Source organism: Carcharodon carcharias, chromosome 22 (assembly GCF_017639515.1).
Source record: "Carcharodon carcharias isolate sCarCar2 chromosome 22, sCarCar2.pri, whole genome shotgun sequence".
Classification (NCBI taxonomy): Eukaryota; Metazoa; Chordata; class Chondrichthyes; order Lamniformes; family Lamnidae; genus Carcharodon; species Carcharodon carcharias.
The window spans coordinates 53,240,639-53,264,432 of NC_054488.1; the positions used below are offsets into that span (position 1 = coordinate 53,240,639).

Below are 23,794 nucleotides of genomic sequence, written 5' to 3' on the forward strand. Positions count from 1 at the left end.
AAGAATCATGTTGGACTCGAAATGTTAACTCTGTTTCTCTTTCCACAGTTGCTCCCAGACATGCTGAAGTTTTCCAGCACACTCTGTTTTGATTTCAGATCCCCAGCATCTGCAGTATTTTACTATTATTTCAACATATGACAAGACATTATCTGAGTAGATAATGGCAATGCGAAAGGATCCAACTCTGTTACATTGTAAAAGTGAAGAGGGTGTACTGACTGAACAAAGCTGGGACCTTTCCAGGCTTCAGCCACTTAATTTCTGAGGCGTTTATAGAAATTGCTGATAGATACTAGACCATTTGTTTTTCCATAGTTACCATTCCATACTGTACATTAGAAAAGATGCTACGTTCCTATTCAACTAGAATAAATAGTTACTTTCTATTTTTTTAAATTTGTTCTCAAAATGTGGCCTGTGTCAGGGTTGTATTTATTACCCACCTCATAAGGTTGTAGTGGGCTTTCTGGATTGATGCAGTCTTTGTGGTGATGGTTAGTTAGGATACTGGACTAGCATCGATGAAGGGATGGTGATATACTTGACTTTGACTTGGAGGGAAACTTGGAAGTAATGGGGTTTCCTTTTGTCATTTCTGTTTATATTCTTCTCCGTGGTAGAGATCACAGGAAACTGTCAAAGTAACCTTGGTGAATCATTGCAGTTCATTGAACATGCTGTAGCCTCAGTTTGCTAGTGTTGGAGGCGGTGCACATTAAGGATCTCAATCTAGTGCCCTTCTGCCTCAACTCCACTCTCCGCCCACTTCCCATATTCCTTGATTCCTGAGAGACCAAAGTCTGTCTATCTCAGCTTTAAAAATAGAAATCTACATCTCTCTGGGGGCAGAGAATTCCAAAAAAAATTCATAAGCCTTTGAGTAAAGAAATTTCCTCTCATTGTCAGTCCTAAATGATCAACATCTTATCCTGTGATGGTGCCCCCGTGTACTAGGTACCCCAGCCAGGAGGAACAATTTCTCAGTGTCCACTCGTTCAAGCCCATTCAAGAACACAAAAGCACTAGAAATGGTATTGAGTTTTTTGCGTGCTTTTGTGGCTGCGCCCATTCAAGTGGGCAGTGAGCGTTTCAAAACACTCCTAATTTGAGCCTTGTAGATAGTGAATAAGGCAGGATGTGAGGCCTAGAGTATGGAGCCTCTGTCCTGCCCTTGCCACCATGGTATTAATCCAGTTCAGCTTCTGGTCAATTCTGACTCACAAGATGCTGATGCTGGAGGCTCTGCAATGGAAATGTAAGTTACCAGACATTTTCTTTTGCAATTTAATGCAGCTCTCTATCTGCTTTACCCTAAAAATAGTTTAAATAATAAGCTCTGATGAGATGAGAACTAGCATTGCATAGACAAACTGTTTTATGGTGCGCGATGTTGCCTTCAGTACACCAGCCATAGCTCAATGGCAGAATTATCTATCTCCAATCAGGATGGGATAAAGCTGACAAAAGAAATTACTTTGAAGTAGGCAGTTAGTCAATAACCAAATGCACGTGATCCTGTGTTAAATCAACTGTATATGTTAAAAAGCTGATTAACATTGATCAATACACATGGAGTTCATGACTTTTAGAAGAAGGGTTTATTCTATAATTCTTAAAAGAAATTACAGAAAAATGCAACATATTATCCACACATTTAAAGCAGCAGAATTCTCATTAGTCCAATTATAGTTTCATGAGATTATTTATAAATTACTGGTGGTCGTAAAGAGAAAAGGAAGACTTGCACTTATATATAGGGCCCTTCATGATGATAGGGTGACCCAAAATGCTTTACAGCCAATGAAGTACATTTTTTGATGTGTAGTCACTGTTGCAATGTCGGAAACACAGCAGTAAATTTGCGCGTAGCAAGCTCCCACAAACAGCAAGGTGATAATGACCAGACAATCTGTTCTTGTGCTGTTGATTGATGGATAAATATTGGCCAGGGCTTCAGGACCAATTCCCCAGATCTTCTTTGAAACAATGCCATGGGGCCTTCTCCATCCACCTGAAAGGGCACAAGAGACACCAATTAAATGTCTCATCCAAAAGAAAGCACCTCAGCATCAGCTCTGATTTTTATGATGAAGACCTGGGAATTGAACCCACAACCATCAGACTCAGTGTCAGCAAGATATAATAATTCTCATAATGTTATCGGAATTTATTGTAAAATAGTGGCATCTCTGTCTGTATGTGTCTGAGTGAAATTAATTGGATTAAAGGCAGCTGGTCTGAAGGCTTTGATGTAACATGGTAAACATGGGGGAAGTTTAGAATGTAAGGTGTAAAAGGACATTTACATTTTTAAATAAACCAAGCTAGATTTTTTTCAAAGGAGGTGTGAAATGTATCACCTAACAAGTGAAGTTCAGGAACAGTGTATTTATTTTTCCCAAAGATTACTGTCAAAATGGGTACCATGCTGATTTTTTATGATCAGGAATGTAAAGTCCAAAGACATAGTGAAACAACAGGAATTTGCATTCAAAGGGGAAAATATGTATAAAGGAGTGAAGGCTATGTGTAAGGGTAGGTATTTTAAGAACTAACAATTGTGAAAAGCCTTCAGCATCTATGCCTCAAGTTGCTGTTTTCAAAGAACTGAAGTTAAGGAAACTCACTTTGAATTAGACTGGTTCAGGATATCATGTTTCTTTGCCTGGGTATTTTAAAATCTTTGGCCAGAATTTTACCGTCGGCAAGCGGGGAACAGGGCCCGCTCACTGACATGCAAAATGATGCGGGATGGTGTCGGGTGGAACCCCCAACATCATCCCGCCCCATTTTAATTTTCAGGAGGGCAAGGGCACAGCAAAATTAGCTGCGGGCCTGCCGACCTGTCAATGGCCACTTGAGGCCATTGACAGGATCAATTAAACAATTAAAAGACCTGCTCGTCCATTGTCACCTGAGGGGATGTGTAAGGGATTTTTCTTTTCTCTATTTTTGATATTTTTAAAAGTCGAGGCGATCTCCCTGAGCCTGCACTTAGCCTCAGGAAGATGAGTGCGTGCTTTCATGTGATTCTCTCTCGATTTTAGGGATTCTCCCCGCCTGCACAGGGAGCCCATAGCGCTTCCCGGTGGATGTCACGCTGGGTGGGCCTTAATTGGCCTACCCACATAAAATGGCGGCGCGGCCCCGATCACTGGCGGCGATCGGCTCCGCACCCGCCCACAATTGGGTCAGGCCCACCCGCTGACAAACGGAAAATTCTGCCCTCTGTGTCTTACTGTTGTCTTAACCAAAGTGTACCTGGGAGTCAGATTAAGCCAGGGATTTAGAATATATCATAGTAGTAATTTGTAGAGCTATGTAAGTGCTTAAAAATCATTTTCTTGTTAATAAATATTTAATCTAGTTTTGTTAAAAACCTATAAGGCTTGGTGGTCTTATTACTGCTCAAATCAGGGCACTTATCTTGAAATTTATACAAATTGCAAAACAAGCTGGGACTTTCTGGCCCTGTCACGAGTGGGACCCACCACTGGCGAGATGGAGCCCCGGCCAGGACCCCATTGTATTGCGGCAGGACCGGAAGATCCTGCCATACATGTCTGTTCTGAAAAATGTTTGCACCTGTATATTTTGTTAATGGACAAGATAAGAGAAATGATGGAAGTTGGGGACCAAAGGTTGATTTTGTTTTCTCCTGCAGAGTGGGTTTTACGTTTTGTTTGATCTTCACAAGCTTCTCCTGAAACTTGGTTCTTAATTAATGCAATTTGGGTTTTTATGGTACGCTGTTCAAAGCAACCGCAAGAAAGGGATGAGCTCCATTAATACCACTTAAAGCAATTACAATCACACAAGATATTCATGAATGCCAAAATATTTATGCTGTTCCCTTAAATGCACCACATGGGGGATAAATTCAACATCATTGTACCTGCTTTTTGGGCACTGACTCATTTGCAGGATATAAATTTCAGGCTCTGATCTTCCTTCCCAGTCTCCCCTGGAAATGTGCCGCTGCCAAATTGAATGGCGGCTGACCTTTTAGCTGTCCTGTATATCCACCTGAAACAGGAGATATGTGCCTTTCATATTCAAATTGAGGTCCTAACACAGGTTGGAGGACACCCAATTGAAATTTGCTAACAAATAAGATCACAGAATTTTATCGGCACCAAAAGAGGCCATTCGGCCCATCGTATCTGCTCTGGCTCTCCAAATGAGCATTATGATCTAGTGCCATTGCCCTGCCTTTTCCCCCATACCCCTGCACATTGCTCCTATTCAAATAATCATTTAATGCCCTCTTCGATGCCTTGCTTGAACCTGCCTCCACCACACTTCCAGGCAGTGCATTCCAGACCCAGACTCGAACATCTTGCTGTGTGAAAAAGTTTTTCCTCCCATCACACTTGCTTCTTTTGCAAATCACTTTAAATCTGTGCCCTCTCATTCTCAATCCTTTTACGAGCAGGAATAGCTTCTCCCTATCTACTCTGTCCAGCCCCCTCATGATCTTGAACATCTCTATCAAATCTCCTCTTAGCCTTCTTCTCTCCAAGGAGAACAATCCCAAGCTTTCCAATCTATCCTCATAGCTGAAGTTTCTCATCCTTGGAACCATTCTTGCAAACCTCTTCTGCACTCTCTCCAATGTGTTCACATCCTCCCTATAACGTGGCGCCCAAAACTGGACACAATGCTCCAGCTGAGGTCTAACGAGAGCCTTATATAAATGCAGTATAACCTCCTTGCTCTTGTACTCTATGCCCCTATTAATAAAGCCCAGGATACTATATGCTTTATTAACTGCTCTCTCCACCTGTCCTGCCACCTTCAATGATCTATGCACATATACACCCAGGTCTTTCTGCTCCTGCACCCCCTTTAAAATTTCACCCCTTATTTTATATTGTTCTTCCCACCAAAACACATCACCTCACACTTCTCCGCATTGAACTTCATCTGCCATGTATCTGCCCACTCCACCAACTTGTCCATGTCCTTTTGAAGTTCTACATTGTCCTCACAGTTTACAACACTCCCAAGCTTTGTATCAAATAGGTGGAGCTTGCGCCTGCATGCTCTGACTACATGCCCTGTCTACTTGTTTCGAACAGCACCTTATAAAGAGACTGCTAAAAGGCCACACCAACAATGATAAAGAAACTTTTTAAATAGAATTTCTCGCCCATTGATTGTATGTGGCCTATTTTCCTGATCCTTACCTCCATGAAATTCTGAAATCCCAATCTGGGTGAAAAGGACAGATAAGCATAACGCCAAGTCCTTTTTTGTTGCCCTGGGTTTTCTGAGGGATCTCCCGAGCAACAGAGCACTTGCGCTGTTGGGATTGCAAGAGTTGCCAGTCAACCAGATTGGCCAGCTCCGAGGGTGGGACTTCCTGTCCATTGAGGGGTGAAAGTCCAACCCTCAGCCTGCTTAGGCCGCTGGCAGTGCATTATCGCTGCGGGGCAGGTTTTTTTAAGAAGTTGGTCCATTCGTTTTCTCTCTTTTCTAAGTTTGGTAAATGAATACATAAGAAAAGCAAATGCCACACACCACTCCCCAACCAACGAAATCTATGTTTCCGTGCTTTAGAAGTGTTAAATATTCGCTGCTAAAAATCAACTTTCAACATCACTTAGAGTTGGGGAAGGAAGACTGATGCCCTCTTCCCAAACTTCCTGGGCAGGATTTTCCGTTCGGCGGGCACACGCAATCGGCGGGCCCAGGAGCAGCCAGGGAACGGATTGTCAACTGCGAATGTCTCCACCCGCGATTTCACAATTAACGGCCAGCCAGCGTGAAACAGGCGCTGAACTGCTCAGCCCTGCCAGGGTGGGGGGTGTGGGGGGCGGGAGGGAGGACGGGCACTGATGTAAGTGCGGGCGCAGGGGAGCACGGAATGAAAGCTCCCTGAAGGCCGAGAGCTGCCTCAGGGAGCTGAAGAATTTAAAAGCAATCGATAAAAATTTAAAAACCAGAAAAATATCTCCATGCATCAGAATCAGTCACCTGGACGTATAGATGATGAACTATAAGTGTGCCAACACTTGTTTTTAATTTAATAACAGAAACTTCATCCTGCCCTTGGATGAGGTTTCATCAAAAATGTAAAGTCCACCTGGTGGATTCGCCCGTCCATAAGGTTGGCCGGACCACGACAAATCGGAGGCAATTGGAACTTTAATGGGCTTAATTTCCCTCTTAATTGTCGGTGGGCGCGCTTCCAACTTTCCTGCTGACCAAAATATCATGCGAGTGCGGGATAACATGGGGACGCTCGCCCGACATCACCTCACGTTATTTTACACTCGAGCGGGTCAGGCGCTAGAAAACCGAGCTAGAAATTCTGCCCCATGAAGTGGAAATTTACTGCAGCAATTTTCCCTGCACTGTTTTGATATGTAGATCGGTGTCTGTTTACTCTGTGATGCAATGCATCAAATTGCCAGTGCAAGTTGTACTGGGACACCCTGCTTCTGGGTGTCTCTCATCTCTGACTTGTCTTTGATGGTGCGATTTTACTCTTTGTATTGGTTTGATATCAGTACAATTACAAGCAGGCAGCACTAGTCACAGAGCAAGGGTCAGTGCTTTCTGGAAGCAAAACATGAGAACAAGGTACAGACTGGCCCTTGCAGGGATTGAAGGGGGGCGTGTGGAGGGGTGGGGGACGGTGGTGGAAGGGGAAGAGTTGGTGGCAGTGGACAAAAAATCAAAATGGAGGACAGAGTTCATGGTCTGAGGTTGTTGAACTCAATATTAAGTCCGGAAGGCTGTAAAGTGCCTAATCGGAAGATGAGGTGCTGTTCCTCCAGCTTGCATTGGGCTTCACTGGAACATTGTAGCAAGCCGAGGATAGAAGTGTGAGCAAGAGACCATGACGGTGAAGTGAAATGGCAAGAGGCAGGAAGGTCAGGGTCATGCTTGCGGACTGAGAAATTTATCCCACAAAGTGGTCACCCAGTCTGCGTTTAGTCTCTCCAATGTAGAGGAGATCTCATTGGGAGCAGCAAATGCAGTAGACCAAATTGAAAGAAGTGCAAGTGAATCACTGATCAATCTGGAAGGAATGTTTGGGGCCTTGGATGGTGAGGAGGGAGGAGGTAAAGGGGCTGATGTTACACCTCCTGCGATGGCATGGGAAGATGCCGTGGGAAGGGGATGAGGGGGGGGCGGTGCTAGAGGAATGGGGACCACGGAGGAAACGGACCCTGCAGAATGCTGACAGGTAAGGTGAGGTGGTGTTTGGTGGTGGCATCATGCTGGAGTTGGCGGAAATGGCGGAGGATGATCCTTTGAATACAAAGGCTGGCGGGGAGGAAAGTGAGGACAAGAGGAGCCCTATGGTGGTCTGGGAGGGAGCAGAAAGGGTGAGGGCAGAAGTGCGGGAAATGGGTCGGACACAGTTGAGGGCTCTACCCACACTGCTCTAAAGTATACTTAGGACAGGATTTTCCAGCCCCATCATCAGCAGGCATCATCAAGGGGAGGGCAGGGCAGGAAAATTTGAAGAGTGGCCAAAAGTAAGTTGACTTTTGGCCTCTGTCCAAATTCTCCAGTCCCACCCACGACAATGCCCACTGCTGCTCGGACCTGAAAATCTTGAACTTAGATACTCTTTGAATTGGCGTGTAAAATTATTCTGGCATTAGAAACTTACAAGGCTTTGTTTTTAAACTTTATATATGGAAACTGCGTAATAAATTGAACACACAAAGTTGATTTATTCCCTATGCACAATAATGCTAACTAGGCTGTAAGGGGGTGTACTGAAATCTAAATATTGCTAAATAAATGTTTCTCAACAGTAGCACCAGTGCAAACATTTGTGAAAATTTGCAGGAATTGTTAGTTTTAATATTTTTATGCACAGCCCACAGTGGCCAGTGAAAGAGCATATTCTGTGTTTGGATAATGGAATATTTAAATATTAGCATAGCGCTTGCCACTTGTGTTAATTTACATTAGTTTTTTTTCCCTATTCTTTTGCTTTTTTTTAACCTGTTCATTTACCAAACTTGGAAAAGAGAGAAAATGATTGCTCTTGTGTATTCTGAATGTATTCACATTTTTTTTAACTCTCCTCCACATTCCTTTGTGCAGATTCATCCAACACAACGGAACGATGAACAGAAATCAGCATCGAGCCGGTTACCATGGCAGCAAAGGCCAGATTCCACCAATAAGGGAAGCCATTTCAGCGAGGGGCAGCTGAAAAGGCGCTGTGTCCTACATAAGTGTCCAGTGATCCATATGTATTCTGCGTGAGGTTTTATTCTGCCCAGAGAGTGGGGGAAAGCTTACGGTGACAATGTTCTACAGTAAAAGTCTGAGCAAAATGAACTGTTTTCTTCCCTTTGCAACTTTGATTTTATTGAGAGCCATCACTGAAGGAGGTAGGAGTGATATTGTGGCGATATTCTGCCCGAGTTTAAATCATTCTTTTGCTGTTTTGTAGAGTACTCTGAAAAGGGTTGTACATCAAGCCTTGTTGGCGAGAATGTTCAACATTAGTTTTCACTGTTGTATCAGCAAGATGGTATTTAGACCAATATTTTCTTTTTTGTGGAAAGCTTATTGATTTGTTTGTTGTGCAAAAATGTTATAACTTTGGAAGGCTTTATGAATGTCTGGGAAGTGGGAGTCCGAAATTTTTTAAACCAATTTCTCTCCAATTTAAAAATCATAACAATGGACAATTAGTGCTGTTTGAATGTGTAATAATTCCTTGATCAAAAAGATTGCCCACAATTCAATTGAATGATTAATCAGGAATGTTTTAATTTCACAGGACTATCATCTCAAAATATTGTTTGACTCCCATGAAATTTTGCCAGCTTAAAAACTCCTTCTACATAATCGAGTCCTTTGTTGTGAAAAAGTTATAAAATTTATGCTTTCCCATATTTAATTTATATTGGGGTAAGAATAGGTTGCATTGTTGTGTTACTCCCAATAAAGATTATAAATAAATCTTTGGGTTGGACAATTTAATATGGTAAATTTGTCCTTGTGTTTAAATGTCTGTTCTTATATTATGAGATTGCCAAATGAGGAGTAGATATAAATGTTCCAATTGTGTTGTTTCATGAATATTCCCATGTAGCTAAACTTCAGTGGAAACCGAGGAGCTCAATGTTAAATGTCCTTTTCAGCCATTCAAACTATGACCGCAGTTCAATATTGATTACAGGATTTTAAAGAAAAGAAACTCAACCTGTTTATGCCAATAGAATGGGTGCAATGAACTTCAAAGCCAGGCACCAATATCTTGCGGCCTAAGGACAATTTAAAGAAATGTACAAAATTTGTACAATTTTTCAGGCATCTCTTTCTGCTGTTAAAATAAGAATTGACCCCTAACCTCTATACCTGAGGGTCTTTGAGCTAATCACAATATTCCAGTATAAATCAATGGCTGTATTTTAACATTACTCTAGCCTCAAGTATCCAGCTTCCTAACATGTTTATAACAGAAGCATGAGCCGCTGCTCATAGGAATATGGCAGTAGCCACTCATCTGGCAGTATGGTGTTGTGTAAACCTTAATCTGTTTTGAAACAAATAGTAGTGTGCACGGCCTCCTTCTCTGCTGTATGATTCTACATTCAACACCATCACTGCCACATCAGAATTTTAGAACAGTGTTGGGCTACAAAATGGTCACAATTTTAAAAATGCATGTTGTACCTCAAACATTCTACCTTTGTACTGTCTTTGACACCTGGTGAAGAGTCTGCTCTTAGATAAGATTGTCCTACTCTGGTCCCATTATTCTGTTAAGTGCTTTTTCTGATCATATGTAGCCCAAAGAAAGATGGGTATTTCTCCCCAAATTTGAGACTCCACAGATTACTCTAGAGTTAGTCTCCTTTTGATTACATATTGCAAACACTTTTCCCATCTATCATACTTTTCAAAGGTCAGATTCGAGTTATCTTAAGGTGAACTCTTTAAAACTAGCTCACAAAACGAATTGTGGTAAGAACTGCAAACCATATCCAGAAATGTCCATCAGGGAGAAGATAGTTGGATGTCAGAAATGGGTCAGTGTCATGGCAAGGAAGGGAGCATGAAGCTAAAATGTTTCATTGGAAATACAGAAATTTGCTTTTCTTGAGACACAAAGAAATAAAGAAAAAGTCTGACGACAAGAGGCACCCTTTCAAACACTAGACAACCTGGAGGCTTTGGAAGGAACTTGACTGGGAAGAAATATCAGCTGTGAATTGATGTAAGGATATGAGCAAGGAGAAGCTCCTGATGGTGGTCAAGCCATTGATGAACAGCTGCCACTGACTAAAGGGCTTCCCATCCCAATTCATCACTGCAGAAATCAAATTTGGATTAGGACTTGATGAAGTAGGTGGAGAAACTCTTGAAGGTAATTTCACTTTATTAACTGATGTTGTCTTTGGTTGAGATCGTTGTTTGCCCAATATGGTTCTGAACCTTCTAAAAATTCTGATGCCTTTAGTATTAAAGACTTGTAAATGTAAATGGCATGCAATGAGATAGATTAACCTAATATGTTAAAGTATTGGTTTGACCTGCACATATGAACCCTACCTAGTTCCATTATAAGGTAGCCAATGGTAGAAATCAAACTGCTGAGTGTAGTAGCTCACCACCACCCTCTCAAGGGCAACTAGGGATGGGCAATAAATGCTGGCCCAGCCAGCGACACCCACATCCCACGAATGAATTTAAAAAACGTAGATGAGTTTGCTACTATGAAGATAAATTTTCAACTTGAGCCAACATCATTGTTCCTTGTAAATCTTTGAAAAAAATTGCCCAATGTCAGATTTCACTTTTTCAAATTTTTCTTCATGTTTTCTGTAGGTTCCAGCAAACCATCAGGGAGATTCACTTCCCAATCAGAAACCAGTAGCGCAGTTCCTACACAGGCCGGCAACATCAACTTCCCAGCAATGTCAGAGGATACAACAGTATGGGCATCTCCTCTGGCTGAGGAGGAAACGAACATCAAGATGGCAAACAAAAAAAACGACGATAATGATGATGATGATGGGAGTCAGAGTGGTTCTTCCAGTATTTCATCCCCAGAGGTGACTCCTTGGAATACATTGAGACGTAAAATGGCAATCAGGCGATCACCTTCCTGGGCTAGATGTGAGTCTGTGGTGTACACTGGAGTGATTTCTCAAGTAGGACACTGCCGTTGGGCATGGTGGCAAGTGCCACTTAAAGAGCTTTATGGATAAGAATAAACATTGATCAACAAAAGCAAAATACTGTGGATGATGGAAATCTGAAACAAAACAGAAAATGCTGGACATACTCAGCAGGTCAGACAGCATGTGTAGAGAGAGAAACAGTGTTAATGGGGAGAATGTAAAACCCCCAGAACAACTGGGTTGGGGTCAGGTGACATGTTTAAATTCTAAAAAATTTCAAAACCAACCCCAACTTGCCAACCTCCAGGTTTGGAGGTGGGACCAGAGGGACAAGGCAAACAACCCACTACCAGGCATGGAGCTGGATACTTAAGCATTACAATAAGACTTGGAACCTCACATTTAACCCGCTTTATATGATTTAAATCTGGTCAGCTGGGTTTCCCAGGCCTCAAGAAACATAATAGCTCAAGAGGAACAAAGACAGCTTCAGGAAAATTAAATGCACTGCTCTTTGACCAGGTTTTCCAGCCCTTCCCCCACAAGCTTACCTTCTTCCCTGGAATCAGACACTTCTGCCAATTAGAACCCCCCATCCATCAATTTATCCAATCCTAGTTCAGATCCCCCATCCTGGGGTCAGGGATCAGAACCCTTCCCAGGGTCAGGAATTGGACACGTGTCCACCAGCTGGTCCAAAGTGCTCCCAAACCTGATTGGAAGCCAAACCTGCCAATCAGGTTGGCTTCATGGCAGGATTCTGTCAAAGAGGAATGTTGTACACAGTGGAATTCTGAAACTCCACCTTACCCCCCTCACCACTTACTAAACCCATCCCCGATAATACTGGGGTCAATGATTCAGACTGATGACCTTGTTTCTCTCTCCATCAATGCTGTCTGACCTGCTGCATACTTCCAGCATTTTTAAATTCTGATTTATAATACACAGCCGATAGTTGACAGATTGCAAAACAACTTTTAACACTGTGTAGTAGGGGCAGCTGGCTTGACCTACCAATAGATCATTATGGTGAATACTGTACCTCAGCACAAGCTTCTAGTACATGTTACTGTGGCTTGCCAAATATTAGTAGTCAGAGTTCCAGGAGTTGGACCAGCTTCTTACCCCTTCCAGATCCAATTGAAGGGTCTCAACATTTCTTAGAAGGTTCTGGCTGTCAATGTATCAGTAATTACATTATCAAGATCCAATAACAATCACCTTGTTTATTGGCAATTACATTGTTAAAACAATTGCATTGTTAAAACAGGTGATGGGCATTGGCTCACCTACAAATGTGTACAGCCTACGGCCATACTAGTCTGGAAGTGCCCGATCTTATCTGAACTTGGAAGCTATGCAGGCTGAAGCCTGGTTAATACTTGAATGGGAGGCCGCCTGGGAATACTAGGTGCAGTAGGCCTTTAAGAAATGGCCAATTAGCTCTGATGGTTAGAGTGCTAATAATGAAAAGGTTGCCTGTTCGATTCCCCATATTGGCCACTGAGGCTTAGATTGTTGCTTGTTCTGGTCACTTGCAATCCCCAAATTGGCTGTTGTTAAGGTGATTTAGAATAGCAGCACTTACTTCAGTAGCAGCCATCAAAAGAGTATAAATGGGTACAGCTGTAACACTTCAGAATTTGTTGAGCTGTCTTAAGAATAAGCCTGTTGGAGGTAAAAGTCTAGTTTTGGACTCATTCTTTGACAATATGTACTTATTGAAATTAACACTGGCCATCCTGGATGTAGGCATATCTACTACCGAGTATCCGACTCCAGCTCAAATCCATGAGTGTGAGTTTACATCAGAAAAAAACTATAATTAACCACTATGACTACTGACTAAAGTAACAATTGTAACCCTTTGCTGGTTTTAGTGTTTTTTCTTAATATCGCCAAGTTTTTTTGCATATAGAAATTCTTCCTACAACATGCATTTATTAAGTTGTATGACTTAGTTTGGCTAGCTCTGAGATGCTGAGAGTGGGAGGAAGGGAACCCCGCCTGCACTCAGACCTAGAGAAACATAAAATAAGTCCCCACACTACTTAAAGAAAAATGATCTGCAAGAATTATTCAGAGTTCTAGGCAATGCTTTTTCCGCCAGATTATATTTGCGATATCTGGGTTGGAATAGGCTCAAAGGGATTAATTAGAAATTGCTGAAACAGTTAAGTAATAATATGTTGCTTCTTCAAACTGCCAGGCAATGATATACTGATTGAAAAACTGCAGTGTGAGCAGCAAAGTAATGAGAACCAAATTTCTTGAAAGTCAGTTCAAACCCTCCTATTTTGCATCTCAAAAGTTAAATGGATTTAAGTTGCTTTATTTGTGCAGCTTATTAAGTATGTACATTGCCAAGTGCACTGCTACTGATCACAATAGAATTCCCAATAGTCATGTTGCTTTATGTAAATGGCATTTCTCAGCTAAATGTGGGTTGATGTGTAATCAGTTTTCAACACTAATTAGCTTGAGGCTATTCAAGCCTGTGGTGTGTGTCTGTAAGGGTTTCCTTGGGTATTCAAATGAGCATAACATTGCTGATTCAACTCTCAATGTGGCAAGACCAGTACAAATGAGCCAGATTTTCTTAAATAGTCCAAAAGCTAAAAGATGCTGCCAGAAAGTACTGGAAGAGTCAAACTTAAATAGTTAGTATTTAAATTCCTAGGTGCTCAGATTTACATAGTTTCAAACATATTCTTCCTAATCAATTAATATTTAATAGTCAGCTCCAAACAGGATTTAAATTTGGCACCAATGGCAGTGTAGTATCTCCTCACTCACTTGCTTCCAGCATGCATTAAGCCGTTATTTTCCCGGACACATTGTATTTTTTGTTGCTCAGTATGAACACCAAGAATCCTCAAGTCAGGTGGAGCATGGGGCAATTGATCTGGACTTCCACCTTTGACTAATCGCTATTTATGTTTCCAACAATTTTCTACATTAACCATGGAATCCTGAGGCACAGAGGGTTAATCCATACACTTGTGAGCTCTTTGAAAGAGACATTCAATTTGTCCATTCTAGCCCTGCTGCTTCAAATATAAACCCAATTCCCTTACCAAGCCACTAAGTGCCTTTGGATGAGATTCCCTGATTGCTACATTTTTTATGGACAATTTCATGCTATTAAATTGCATGTGCTGGGAAATAGGTTGAAAATCCCAAATACCTTGTACTGAAGAATTGTAAAAGCCATGAGGAGAATGCCTTTCTATTTGATTTGACCTTGAACCAATTTCCATGTGAAAAGTTAATAGGGTGGATTTTATGGACTTATGCTCCTGATGTAGTTTAATGGACTGAAAGTGCCGTGGGGCCAATTGACTTCTGTGTCCAAATGTGCACTGGGAGCATTAAAAACCGACACCAAAGTCTTAACTTTACAGGTCTGCTTAAATCAAGCTTCAAGTTCCAGAAATTCAAGCATTTGATCCTATGTAAAATGTTACTTTAACTTTAAGCAAGTTGTCTATATTGTAACTTCATTACTGCATCGTTTGGTCAAGATAGTAAACAATTGATTTATAAATAATTTGCAAAATAGATTTATTTTCTTAAAAATAAATAATTAAGTGGCTGAGGTCAGGCCAGAATGAAAGTACACAAGAAGATCCAGTGGTCTTACTCTGAAGAATTTTGTGCTAAAAACAAGTTTCATAAATCAGTAAAATGCATTTTAATGTATATAATATCATTCTTTTTTACATTTCTGATGGATAGTTCAAAGGGACTCTCAGTGGCAAATAGAAGAAACCATTAAAGAAATCTAAGGATATCCTGACTAATTGTGTACTTTGTCCACACACCAACTATTCCAATGGGAAATGTATCGTGTGTGTGTGTGTGTTGCGGGGGTTGTATTTGGTTCCCTCATAATTCAAAAATGAAATGGAATAACATCACGATAAAATCAAGTTTGCAGAATTTGTTGGTCTTTTAAAAAAAAGATTTACTTTTCCATTGTTGTTCTTTTCTTCATAGCTCCAACAATGTATCTAAATGATGATAACTCCATTGCAACAATCAATCATTCATCAAACCTTATTGATCACCTCCAGGAGCTGCTACATAATTCCAACTCGAGCGACATCATGTTGAAAGTCTACACGGGTAACTCGGATGAAGTCAAAGTTTTCCACACTCATCATCTCCTTCTCATCCTGCAGAGCGATGTCTTTGAGGACCTCTTGCTGAATCAAAGTGTTACTACACTCACTTTACGGGAGACAGCTGAATGTGCTGCCCTTTTCGATAAGTTGCTCAGGTAACTAACTGAAGCTGAGGTGCCCCTCTGATGTGATGTTGAAATATAACCAGAATGAACGAATATTCTATCCACTGTGAATTTTCTGATGGATTTCAGACTCACCAGAACTAATTGAATGACCCATTAAAAGTTAGGTGGCAAAGCAGTGCCTGTATTTTGGGTGCTAACTGGCTGACTAAGCTGTAATACGGTGGGTAGCAAGCTCGCAGGGATATCCTCGCTGGAAGCACATTGCTAGCCACGTCAGGTGTACACACCGGGATTATTGGAAGTGAAGAGTAATTTGTGTTTTTAAGGGTCCTGCGGTACTTTCAGGGCTTGTTGTAGACCTTTGAACAAAACCCCAGGTTCCACTCACCAAGTGCTGGACGCGCACAGCACAACATGATACTCATCGACAGGATGACCCCCATACTGAGCTGAATGTGGAGCCTGAAGGAACAGGAGTGTTCACCCCCGACCCCACATTGTGGTCCGCTTTGCCTTCCTCACCACTGATTCCTCCCTGCCACCCGCACTGACCACCCCCTCGCCAACCCCACCATAGACCCTGCCCCCCGCCACTAATCCTCCAACCCCATGTTATTTCATATTATCTGAACCACCTCCTCAATCAAACATTAACAGCTTCATGATATAAAAACTTCATCAAATGTATCACTAAATGTAGCTCAAATGATATTTGGAACTATTTCTTGTACGGCAAATCTCAAAATACTACAAATGAAGGCTTTTACAATTTATATCATTAGTTGGGTTAGTGCAGACATGTAGGACATGCCAAGAGAGTTGTCCTGGAAGCAGCCCAGCCAACACTTAGGCTTCCTTAGCACCGACCCCATAGCTCTGCAGAGCCAAACTTTGCAGCCATAAACTTTTATGGCATGTGTTCTTTGAACATTTAAGTCATGAAGGGAATCCAGGCTACTGAAAATGTTCATCAGGATGTGATTATTCCTTATTTCAAAAACTGGATTGGTATGAATTATGGGCAGAACCGTCCGCTCCCATTGGGGATGAGCATTATGGCGACCGGGGAGGGGTGGGGGGGGGCGAAAATTAAGTGGGATGGATGAAAATGAGTTTCACACCGGCGTGAATTCGCAGTGGGATCACCTGATGGCGTCCTCCATGGTGGATCACCACCAATCCCGCCGGAGGGCGGCGTGAACTCGATTTTTAAGGCCTGGCTGGAATCGTTTCCACCCCCCCCCACACCCAATGCCAGATTTACCATTACGCCAGCGGGAAAACACCTGGCCCAGAACAACGCCTGGACAAGTATGACGAGCAGAAGTCGGGATTTACCTTTTGGGCCTTGCTGAGACCGCGGACACCCGAGGAGAAGGCGATTCTGGAACTCTACAGCTGCCGGACCCTGGAGGAACACGCGCATCGCAAGCTGGGTGGATCCTCATGCACGTGGCTCCACCTCGAAGCAGCTCGCAGAAAGTGGGAGGCCTGCACACATCAGCTTCGACTTCGCTGAGACTTCGAACCTTCACGGAGTTGGCCATGTGCTGACACCATCTTCCTTAGTCTCCGTTCATGCTTTGGGCCTGCTTCGGACCTTCACCACAGGCTGGGACAGATGGTTGGTGAAGGTGGTGGGGTGGGGAGGGGAAGGTCTCGGTGTGAGAGGGAGAGGAACGTGTACTGGGGTAGGGGAAGGTGAGGTTCGGAGGCGGGGGACGAAGGCGTCAGGGGAGGGGGAGGTTGGGAGGGAGGGGACGGAGATTTCATGAGGGGAGGGGGAAGTATGGGGGATAGGAGGGTGTAACGTGGGAGAGTGCTGTAAGGGGGGAGTTCGGAGGGGGGAAGGTGTCTGGGGGAGGAGGAAGTAAGGGTGGAGGAGAGAGTAAGTGTTGAGGAAGGAGTAAGGTGGAGGAGAATGTAAGGATGGAGGGAGGAATAAGGGGGTGTGGAATGTCCAGGTAACCGTGCAAGGGAGGAGTTTGTGGAGTCAATGACTGCCTCCTGAGGAGTGAACCAGGGGTGGGCATGGTAAGAAGGAATGATGAGTGTGAGTAGGGGTAGCGGGAGCTAGTAAGGAGCATTGATACCAGTAGAAGGAACGGCAAGAGTGGTTGGTAGGGTCACAGAGGCAAACATGGACCCTGGGGGTGGGAAGAGGGAGGTCGGGGAGGTCAATGTGGATGAGGGTGGGATTTTCAGGAAAGTAGGGAACGTGCATGTTCACCTGGATATCCAGGACTGTATGGGAATGGTGGGGAGGTGGAAGGTGATGCCAGGGGGGTGGACTGTGATGGGGGATAGGACATGGGGGACTAGGGAAAGGAAAAGGACATAACGACTGTTATGCTGTGCAACTCGAAAGTGAGCGGAGCCTCGTGATGGACGGGGACAGGTGCAGCATGGGAGTGTGATCGGTGGGTGGGCGGAGATATAGGTCTGCTCAGATAGACGTGAAAGAGAAACCCAGCAAGTAGCATTGAAAATTGGGGGGATGGGGGGGAAGGGAGGAATGCAAGGGGAGGACTCACAAAGCCTGTAAACGAAGCTGAAAGACACATTACACATTACTCAGTGAAAGTGAATATATTTTCAGATTATGAAGTGACAAAATATGTCCACCCGTGCACCCAATTGTGATCAGAATTTCTTAACTTTTATAGACCTACCAGTTCTTCTAGGTGCTGCCCTGACATCCACAGCAGGGGTGGAGACAGCCTGTGCAATGGTTGGCCCTGTTACCTCTGATGACTTTGGTATGCGTCCTCTGGAGAGCCAAGGCCGTGAGGGCCCAGACTTGCTTTGGCTGTCCTGCTGTGGGCCAGCTCCCTCTGTGGTGACGGAGGATGAGGTTGAGGGGGGTCACAGGCAAAAGGGACTCAGATGGGCTGGACAGCCTCTGAGATTCCTGAATGGATGACTCAGGGATGTCCAGCTGCTACTTCTTCTCCTTTTGGGTGCCTGAGGACCCCGGCCTGGTTCCTTGAGGCGAAAGAGCAGCTAAAGATGATGTCAAAATGCCCCATTTCCTTCTCGCGTTGCCACTGCAGGAACTCACCCATGGCTACCGCGATGGAGTGCAGGTCTGCACATATCTGCTGGGCCAGGATCTCCATGGCATCCGCCAACTTTCCCATGGGACCTCTTTGCGCACATGTGGGCACCACTTCATCAGAGAGCAGGTGAACGCACTCCTCTGACTCGCCTGCCACTCTTTTGAGGGCTACCAACAGCTCTGCGTGACATTCCCCCACCTTTTTCCCCCACAATGAGTTGGAAGGCCAAACCCAGAGGCTCTTCATCTGACTCAGACCTCAAAGATGCCTCTTACCCAGCAGCCTTCTGAGTGCCGGGGAGCTGGGCTAGACCTGCCTCCTCCTGCTGTGGACACGTGTCCGTGCAGTGACCACCAGATTGTGACCCTGAGCCTGCTCTAGGTCAGGGTCCCACAAAATCAGAATCACAGAACTGTTACAGCACAGAAGGAGGACATTCGGCCCATCGTGTCTGTACCAGTGCTCCAAATGAGCATCATGACTTAGTGCCATTTTCCTGCTTTTACCCTGTACTCCTACACATTCTTTCTATCCAAATAATCATAGAATGCCCTCTCAAATGCCTCGATTGAACCTGCCTCCATCATACTCCCAGGCAATACATTCCAGACCCGAGCCATTGACTGAGCAATAAAGCTTTTTCTCACAGCACATTTGCTTGTTTTGTAAATCACTTTAAATCTGTGCCCTCTTGTTCTCGATCCTTTTACAAGTGAGAACAGTTTCTCCTTATCTACACTATCCAGCCCCCTCATGAATTCCAATGCCTCTGTCAAATCTCCTGTTAACCTTCTTCTCTCCAAGGAGAAGGTGTGTGTCTCTGTGCTGGTGGAGGGTGTGGGTAAGCGCTGTGATGGGTCTCCCAGGCTGCTTATTTCCAGCTCTTCACTGGACAGGAGGACGTGGATGGAGCTGAGGGATCGGTTGGCTGAGGGTGTCAGTCGCTTGGCAGAGCTCCCTGTGAACCAAAGTAGAGATTATTTGTGCATGGCAGCAGAGTCAAAAGCAGGAGGGAGAGCACTCTTGGTGCATTGAGAGGGATGCTCTGGTGCAGGATCCTCACTTGGGTGTTCACCGCCAACCTCACCGTTGCCACAGGCGCAGTCCACGTCCTCACCAGTCAGCGCAATGTCATGCTCCCCAAAGTGAGTGAAGGGCCAAATGTTGGCCAATCCACCCCAGGCCTGGGACCTCTCCCGGCTGCTGTGAGCCAGCTTCTCCTGTTTGAAAACAGATGGCGAGTGTGAGCAGGACACATGGCACTGTGTGGAAAGTTTGTGTGGTGAGCGGAGCCATGGACAGGATGAGGACATGAGCTCGAGTGGATATGAGCCTGTTGGAGATGTGAGGGTGTGTGTAAGAGTTAGTGGTGTTGTCCCTTGAGGTGTGAGATCCCTGTGTACGTGTGATGGTTTGTGAGTGTGTGAGTTGAGAATGATGAGAAGAGTGACTTACTCTGGCAGAATGGATGAGAGCATTCGTACTCTCCCTGTACTGGGCGGCTGACCTCCTCTGGGCTCCATCGGTGCTGATCGCTGCTGCCACCGACTCCCAGGCCAGATTGGTGACTCTGGTGGACCTGCTGTGGCCAGAGCTGGGGTACAGGACATCGTGGCAGCCTTCCACTGTGTCCAGCAAGCATCCTAGAAAGCTATCACTAAATTTGGGGTCACCTTTGCTTTCGGGGTCACCTGGAGCAGTCCTGGTCTGTAGACATGAAGCTCTGGTGTGCTTTAATATGGCGTCCTGGGCGAGGAAGTGCTGAGGTCATGGTGTGACAGGAAAATCCATGCCTGCCCACCAGCGATCCAGAGCACTTCCTGCGAATGCATAATTAATGAGGCGGGACGCGTCAGGAAGCGGACAATACAACGCAAAAATCCACCATTGTGGCCAGCAGGCACACTACCACACCTAGTGCAAATCTGGAATGATCCTGCCCTGTGTGAAAGACAAATAGAAGCAGTAAAGTACAGTTGTTCTCCAAGTACAATTTTATTTGAGGCACTACAGTTTAGTGGAAATAAATGATATGCAAAACATGTAACAGGAAAACCTTGCTTTGTTTTCCAGATACTTGTACTGCGGCAAAATCACCGTTCTTATGAATCAAGTTGTTCCTCTGCATAAATTAGCCAGCAAGTACCATGTTAGTGCCCTACAGCAAGGCATTATTATGTACATGAGCCAACAACTTGCCAGTGCATCTCCCCGGGGTCACGTGGTCAGCTGGTACCACTACTCACTCAGAATAGGAGACGAAGACCTGCAGGAAAGGTGCAAGCAGTTTCTAGCTTGGAACATGTCTACTGTCATTCACAGCAAAGAGTGGCAAACTATTAGTGACGATTTGATGATCTCCTTGCTTCAACGCTCTGATCTGGTTGTGGAAAACGAATTGGAGATTTACTATGGAGTCGAAGAGTGGATAAAGAGAAATCAGCCTGATATCATGGTAGCAGAGACCGTTCTCAAGTTAATTCGCTACACCATGATCAGCCCCCAGCACCTGTTCCACATTCAGAAGAAATCCTCCGTCATGAACGAACATTACAAATCAATCCACAACTTGCTTTTCCTTGCTTTCCAGTTTCATTCTGCTACCCCACCAGTGTTTGCCAAATATTTTGATGTCAATTGCAGCCTATTTATACCAAGAAATTATTTGTCTAGTTCCTGGGGTTCCCAATGGGTGATAAATAACCCAGCTCGAGATGATCGCAGCACAAGCTTCCAAACTCAACTCGCTCCTAGTAATTACGATGTGGGCAAAAAGGTGACCTGGAATGCTCTCTTTTCGCCAAGGTGGCTTCCAGTTAGCATGAGGCCCTCTTCTTATTCAGGCTACAGAGCAGCCTTCAACCCTGAAGATAGTAGGCCAAGGATAATAATCACTCCAGCTACAAACAGTGTTAGCTTTGCAGGAGTCAATTTTCAGAAAACAATCCTAGTGCGAGTGAAGCAGGACAGCAGGTCATATGTAAAACACGTGTATGACTTCCATCAAAGTACTGAGGAAACAGGTGACTTCCTCCTCCAGGCTGATCTCCAGAAACCTTCATCAGAGTACCTGGTTGATAACTCCCTTTATCTTCACATTATCATTAAACCAATTTACCAATCATTGATTAAAACAATAAAATGATTCTCTTCCTTGGGGGTTGGGGGAGGGGGAGGCGTGTCTTAAACAATCTCAGTAAATAATGTCTAGTGCATGTAACAGAGCATAAAGCTGTCCTATAAAAAAGGGAATCCCTTGTGTCCTGATATGTGCCCTTTAATGTGAAAGGAGCTGTCTCACACTCATTACTGACATTCCAAAAATCCTCAATTGATCTGTACATATTTAACTTTGATATATAATCCTTCCTACTCGTGTCTTCAGCAATTTAGCTTCTGTCAATAATCAAACCTGGACGAGATATTTTATTACATAGAAGATAAGAGATAGATGAGAGTCATTACAAAAAAATTCTGTAATTATTTATTACTATCTGAATAATAAATCACATTCTATTCCACTCTCACCTGTATAACTTACAGGGAAGGGTGGAAATAAAACTTGAGGCCATTTGTGGCCTTCTATGACCTTAGCTCTCATGGATTATATAATTCTCCAGATACTTCCTTCAACTGATGTACAATACCTGAAGTGAAAAAATAAACAGTGATGTAAGGTTACCAAAATGTGTTGCAGGGACATAAGCCTATTAAGAGTTTTCTGATTTTAATGGCAATAAGATTGGGATTGTTAGAGGAAAATTAAAAATGCTAAAAGAGAGCACTCTAAGAATTTACTGAAGAGCACTTAAAATCTCCAAGCAGCCATGGATGTTAGACCTAATGACAGCTGAGGCTAAGTAAATGGACATTGCACACAAAGGAGCTTTGAGTTTGTGTGATTTACACAGTTTCAAGAGATGAGCTAATGTCCAGCCACAGGCAGAACCTTTCAAGTGGTGCAATGATGTGGTGAAGCCTTGAGAGCTGGACTGGAGACAAAACATAACATAAAGTTAGTTTAGGTATACTCCTCTCTCAGATAAGGACAGGACAGATAGTTTTAGCTTAGATATGGGAAAACATACAATGGAAAGAGGGGTCTTTGATGAAACAACAGCAATCTTGAGTTGTGAGAACCAAGGTCTTGCGTGCGTGTTTTAATTTTTATTGGATAATATAATTATAAATACACCTTTTAGCATAATAGGTTAGCAAAATCACGTGTTTATGTACTCAATAGGATAGTTTTAAAATGGTACCTATGTGTAGGTTACCCATTGGATATATTCGAACGTACTCAAATGTATTGTGATAAGAAAAAGTACAAAAGTAGTGAAATGTAATCAGTCTGGGAGCTGGGTCTTCATTCTTAGGAATGATTGCAGCTCCCTTGCATATTCTTGAATAAAACCGATAAAGGAAGCCTGAGTATCTCTGGTCGCTATGTGGTCGTGGATTGTAGTTTCTCCTCTTCAACTGGCCTATGTGGTAGTTGCAGGATTAGAGGGAATGACATCTTCAGGAGAAAGTGACAGTTCAAGACATCATTTGTAATAAAAACACCTTCTAACATATGCATCTATTTAGGATGTTCCTACACTCGTGTCCATTTCAGCAGCTGGCTTGTCAAATAATTTAACAGGGCTGCTTATGTATTAAACAATATACAGACTACCTTGTGTGTTTTTGCCTAAACAGTTTGAATGAATGGGGGACAAACCCTTGTACAGTAGCTGTATTCGTTCAGGGTCACTTTTAAAAACAGTTTCTTCAAACCCTGAACTTAAAGTTCAAACGCAAGAAAGTGATCAGGGCAGTGATTGTTCATATAGGCGACATTTTGCAAACTCAATTTGCTTTGCATTTTGCAAAACATCAAATATGTTGATTAAGTTTCTGATAACTCTGACTAGGAAGATGTAACCAAGTATTTTGTTGTGAGCTTTTACACAATTTTAACAAGACATTTCTAATAGCGGATATACAAAAGTTGCCTCGTTACTTGGCTTGTTAAGAGTTTCAGCCATTGCATGAACAGGGAGCCATGGTTACACTATCCACTTGTATGACTATTGGAATGGAGCAAGCAGAGCCCTACCTTCTCAAATGAACACAGTGAGCCCAAACCCCACTGCCCACTTCCAGACCTTGGGCAAAAATTCTGCTCTTGGTCTCCTTTTAGTCTTATGCTTTGTAACTTCTTTACCAGTATTATTCACAGGCAAAGGAACTTGTGCCTGTAAAAAATATTATGAAGAATGTTAATTGTTGCCTTGATGTAAATGTTTTCAGAGTTTTGCATAACATGTATTGAACTGCAATGAATGTAGCGTTAGTGTATATTGTATAGTGGTGCATGC

The 23,794-nt window shown here is 43.4% G+C and overlaps 1 protein-coding gene and 1 pseudogene across 1 annotated transcript; both read left to right on the top strand.

The window, feature by feature from the left end:
* Positions 1-8,247: 8,247 nt before the first annotated feature.
* Positions 8,248-22,856, top strand: LOC121293836 (BTB/POZ domain-containing protein 17-like). Its single transcript, XM_041217216.1, has 4 exons — positions 8,248-8,369; positions 10,819-11,109; positions 15,117-15,399; positions 20,505-22,856. The coding sequence occupies exons 1-4, from the start codon at positions 8,285-8,287 to the stop codon at positions 21,574-21,576; spliced, it is 1,731 nt and encodes a 576-aa protein (XP_041073150.1). The 5' UTR covers positions 8,248-8,284; the 3' UTR covers positions 21,577-22,856.
* Positions 12,422-12,540, top strand: LOC121293976 (annotated as a pseudogene).
* Positions 22,857-23,794: the final 938 nt, after the last annotated feature.

Bases quoted from the DNA above. Each gene is read 5' to 3' on its own strand.
- LOC121293836 (XM_041217216.1), top strand. From the start codon at position 8,285: ATGTTCTACAGTAAAAGTCTGAGCAAAATGAACTGTTTTCTTCCCTTT. The intron at 8,370-10,818 runs GTAGGAGTGATA...TGTTTTCTGTAG, and splicing joins GAGAGCCATCACTGAAGGAG to GTTCCAGCAAACCATCAGGG. The intron at 11,110-15,116 runs GTGAGTCTGTGG...TTTTCTTCATAG, and splicing joins ATCACCTTCCTGGGCTAGAT to CTCCAACAATGTATCTAAAT.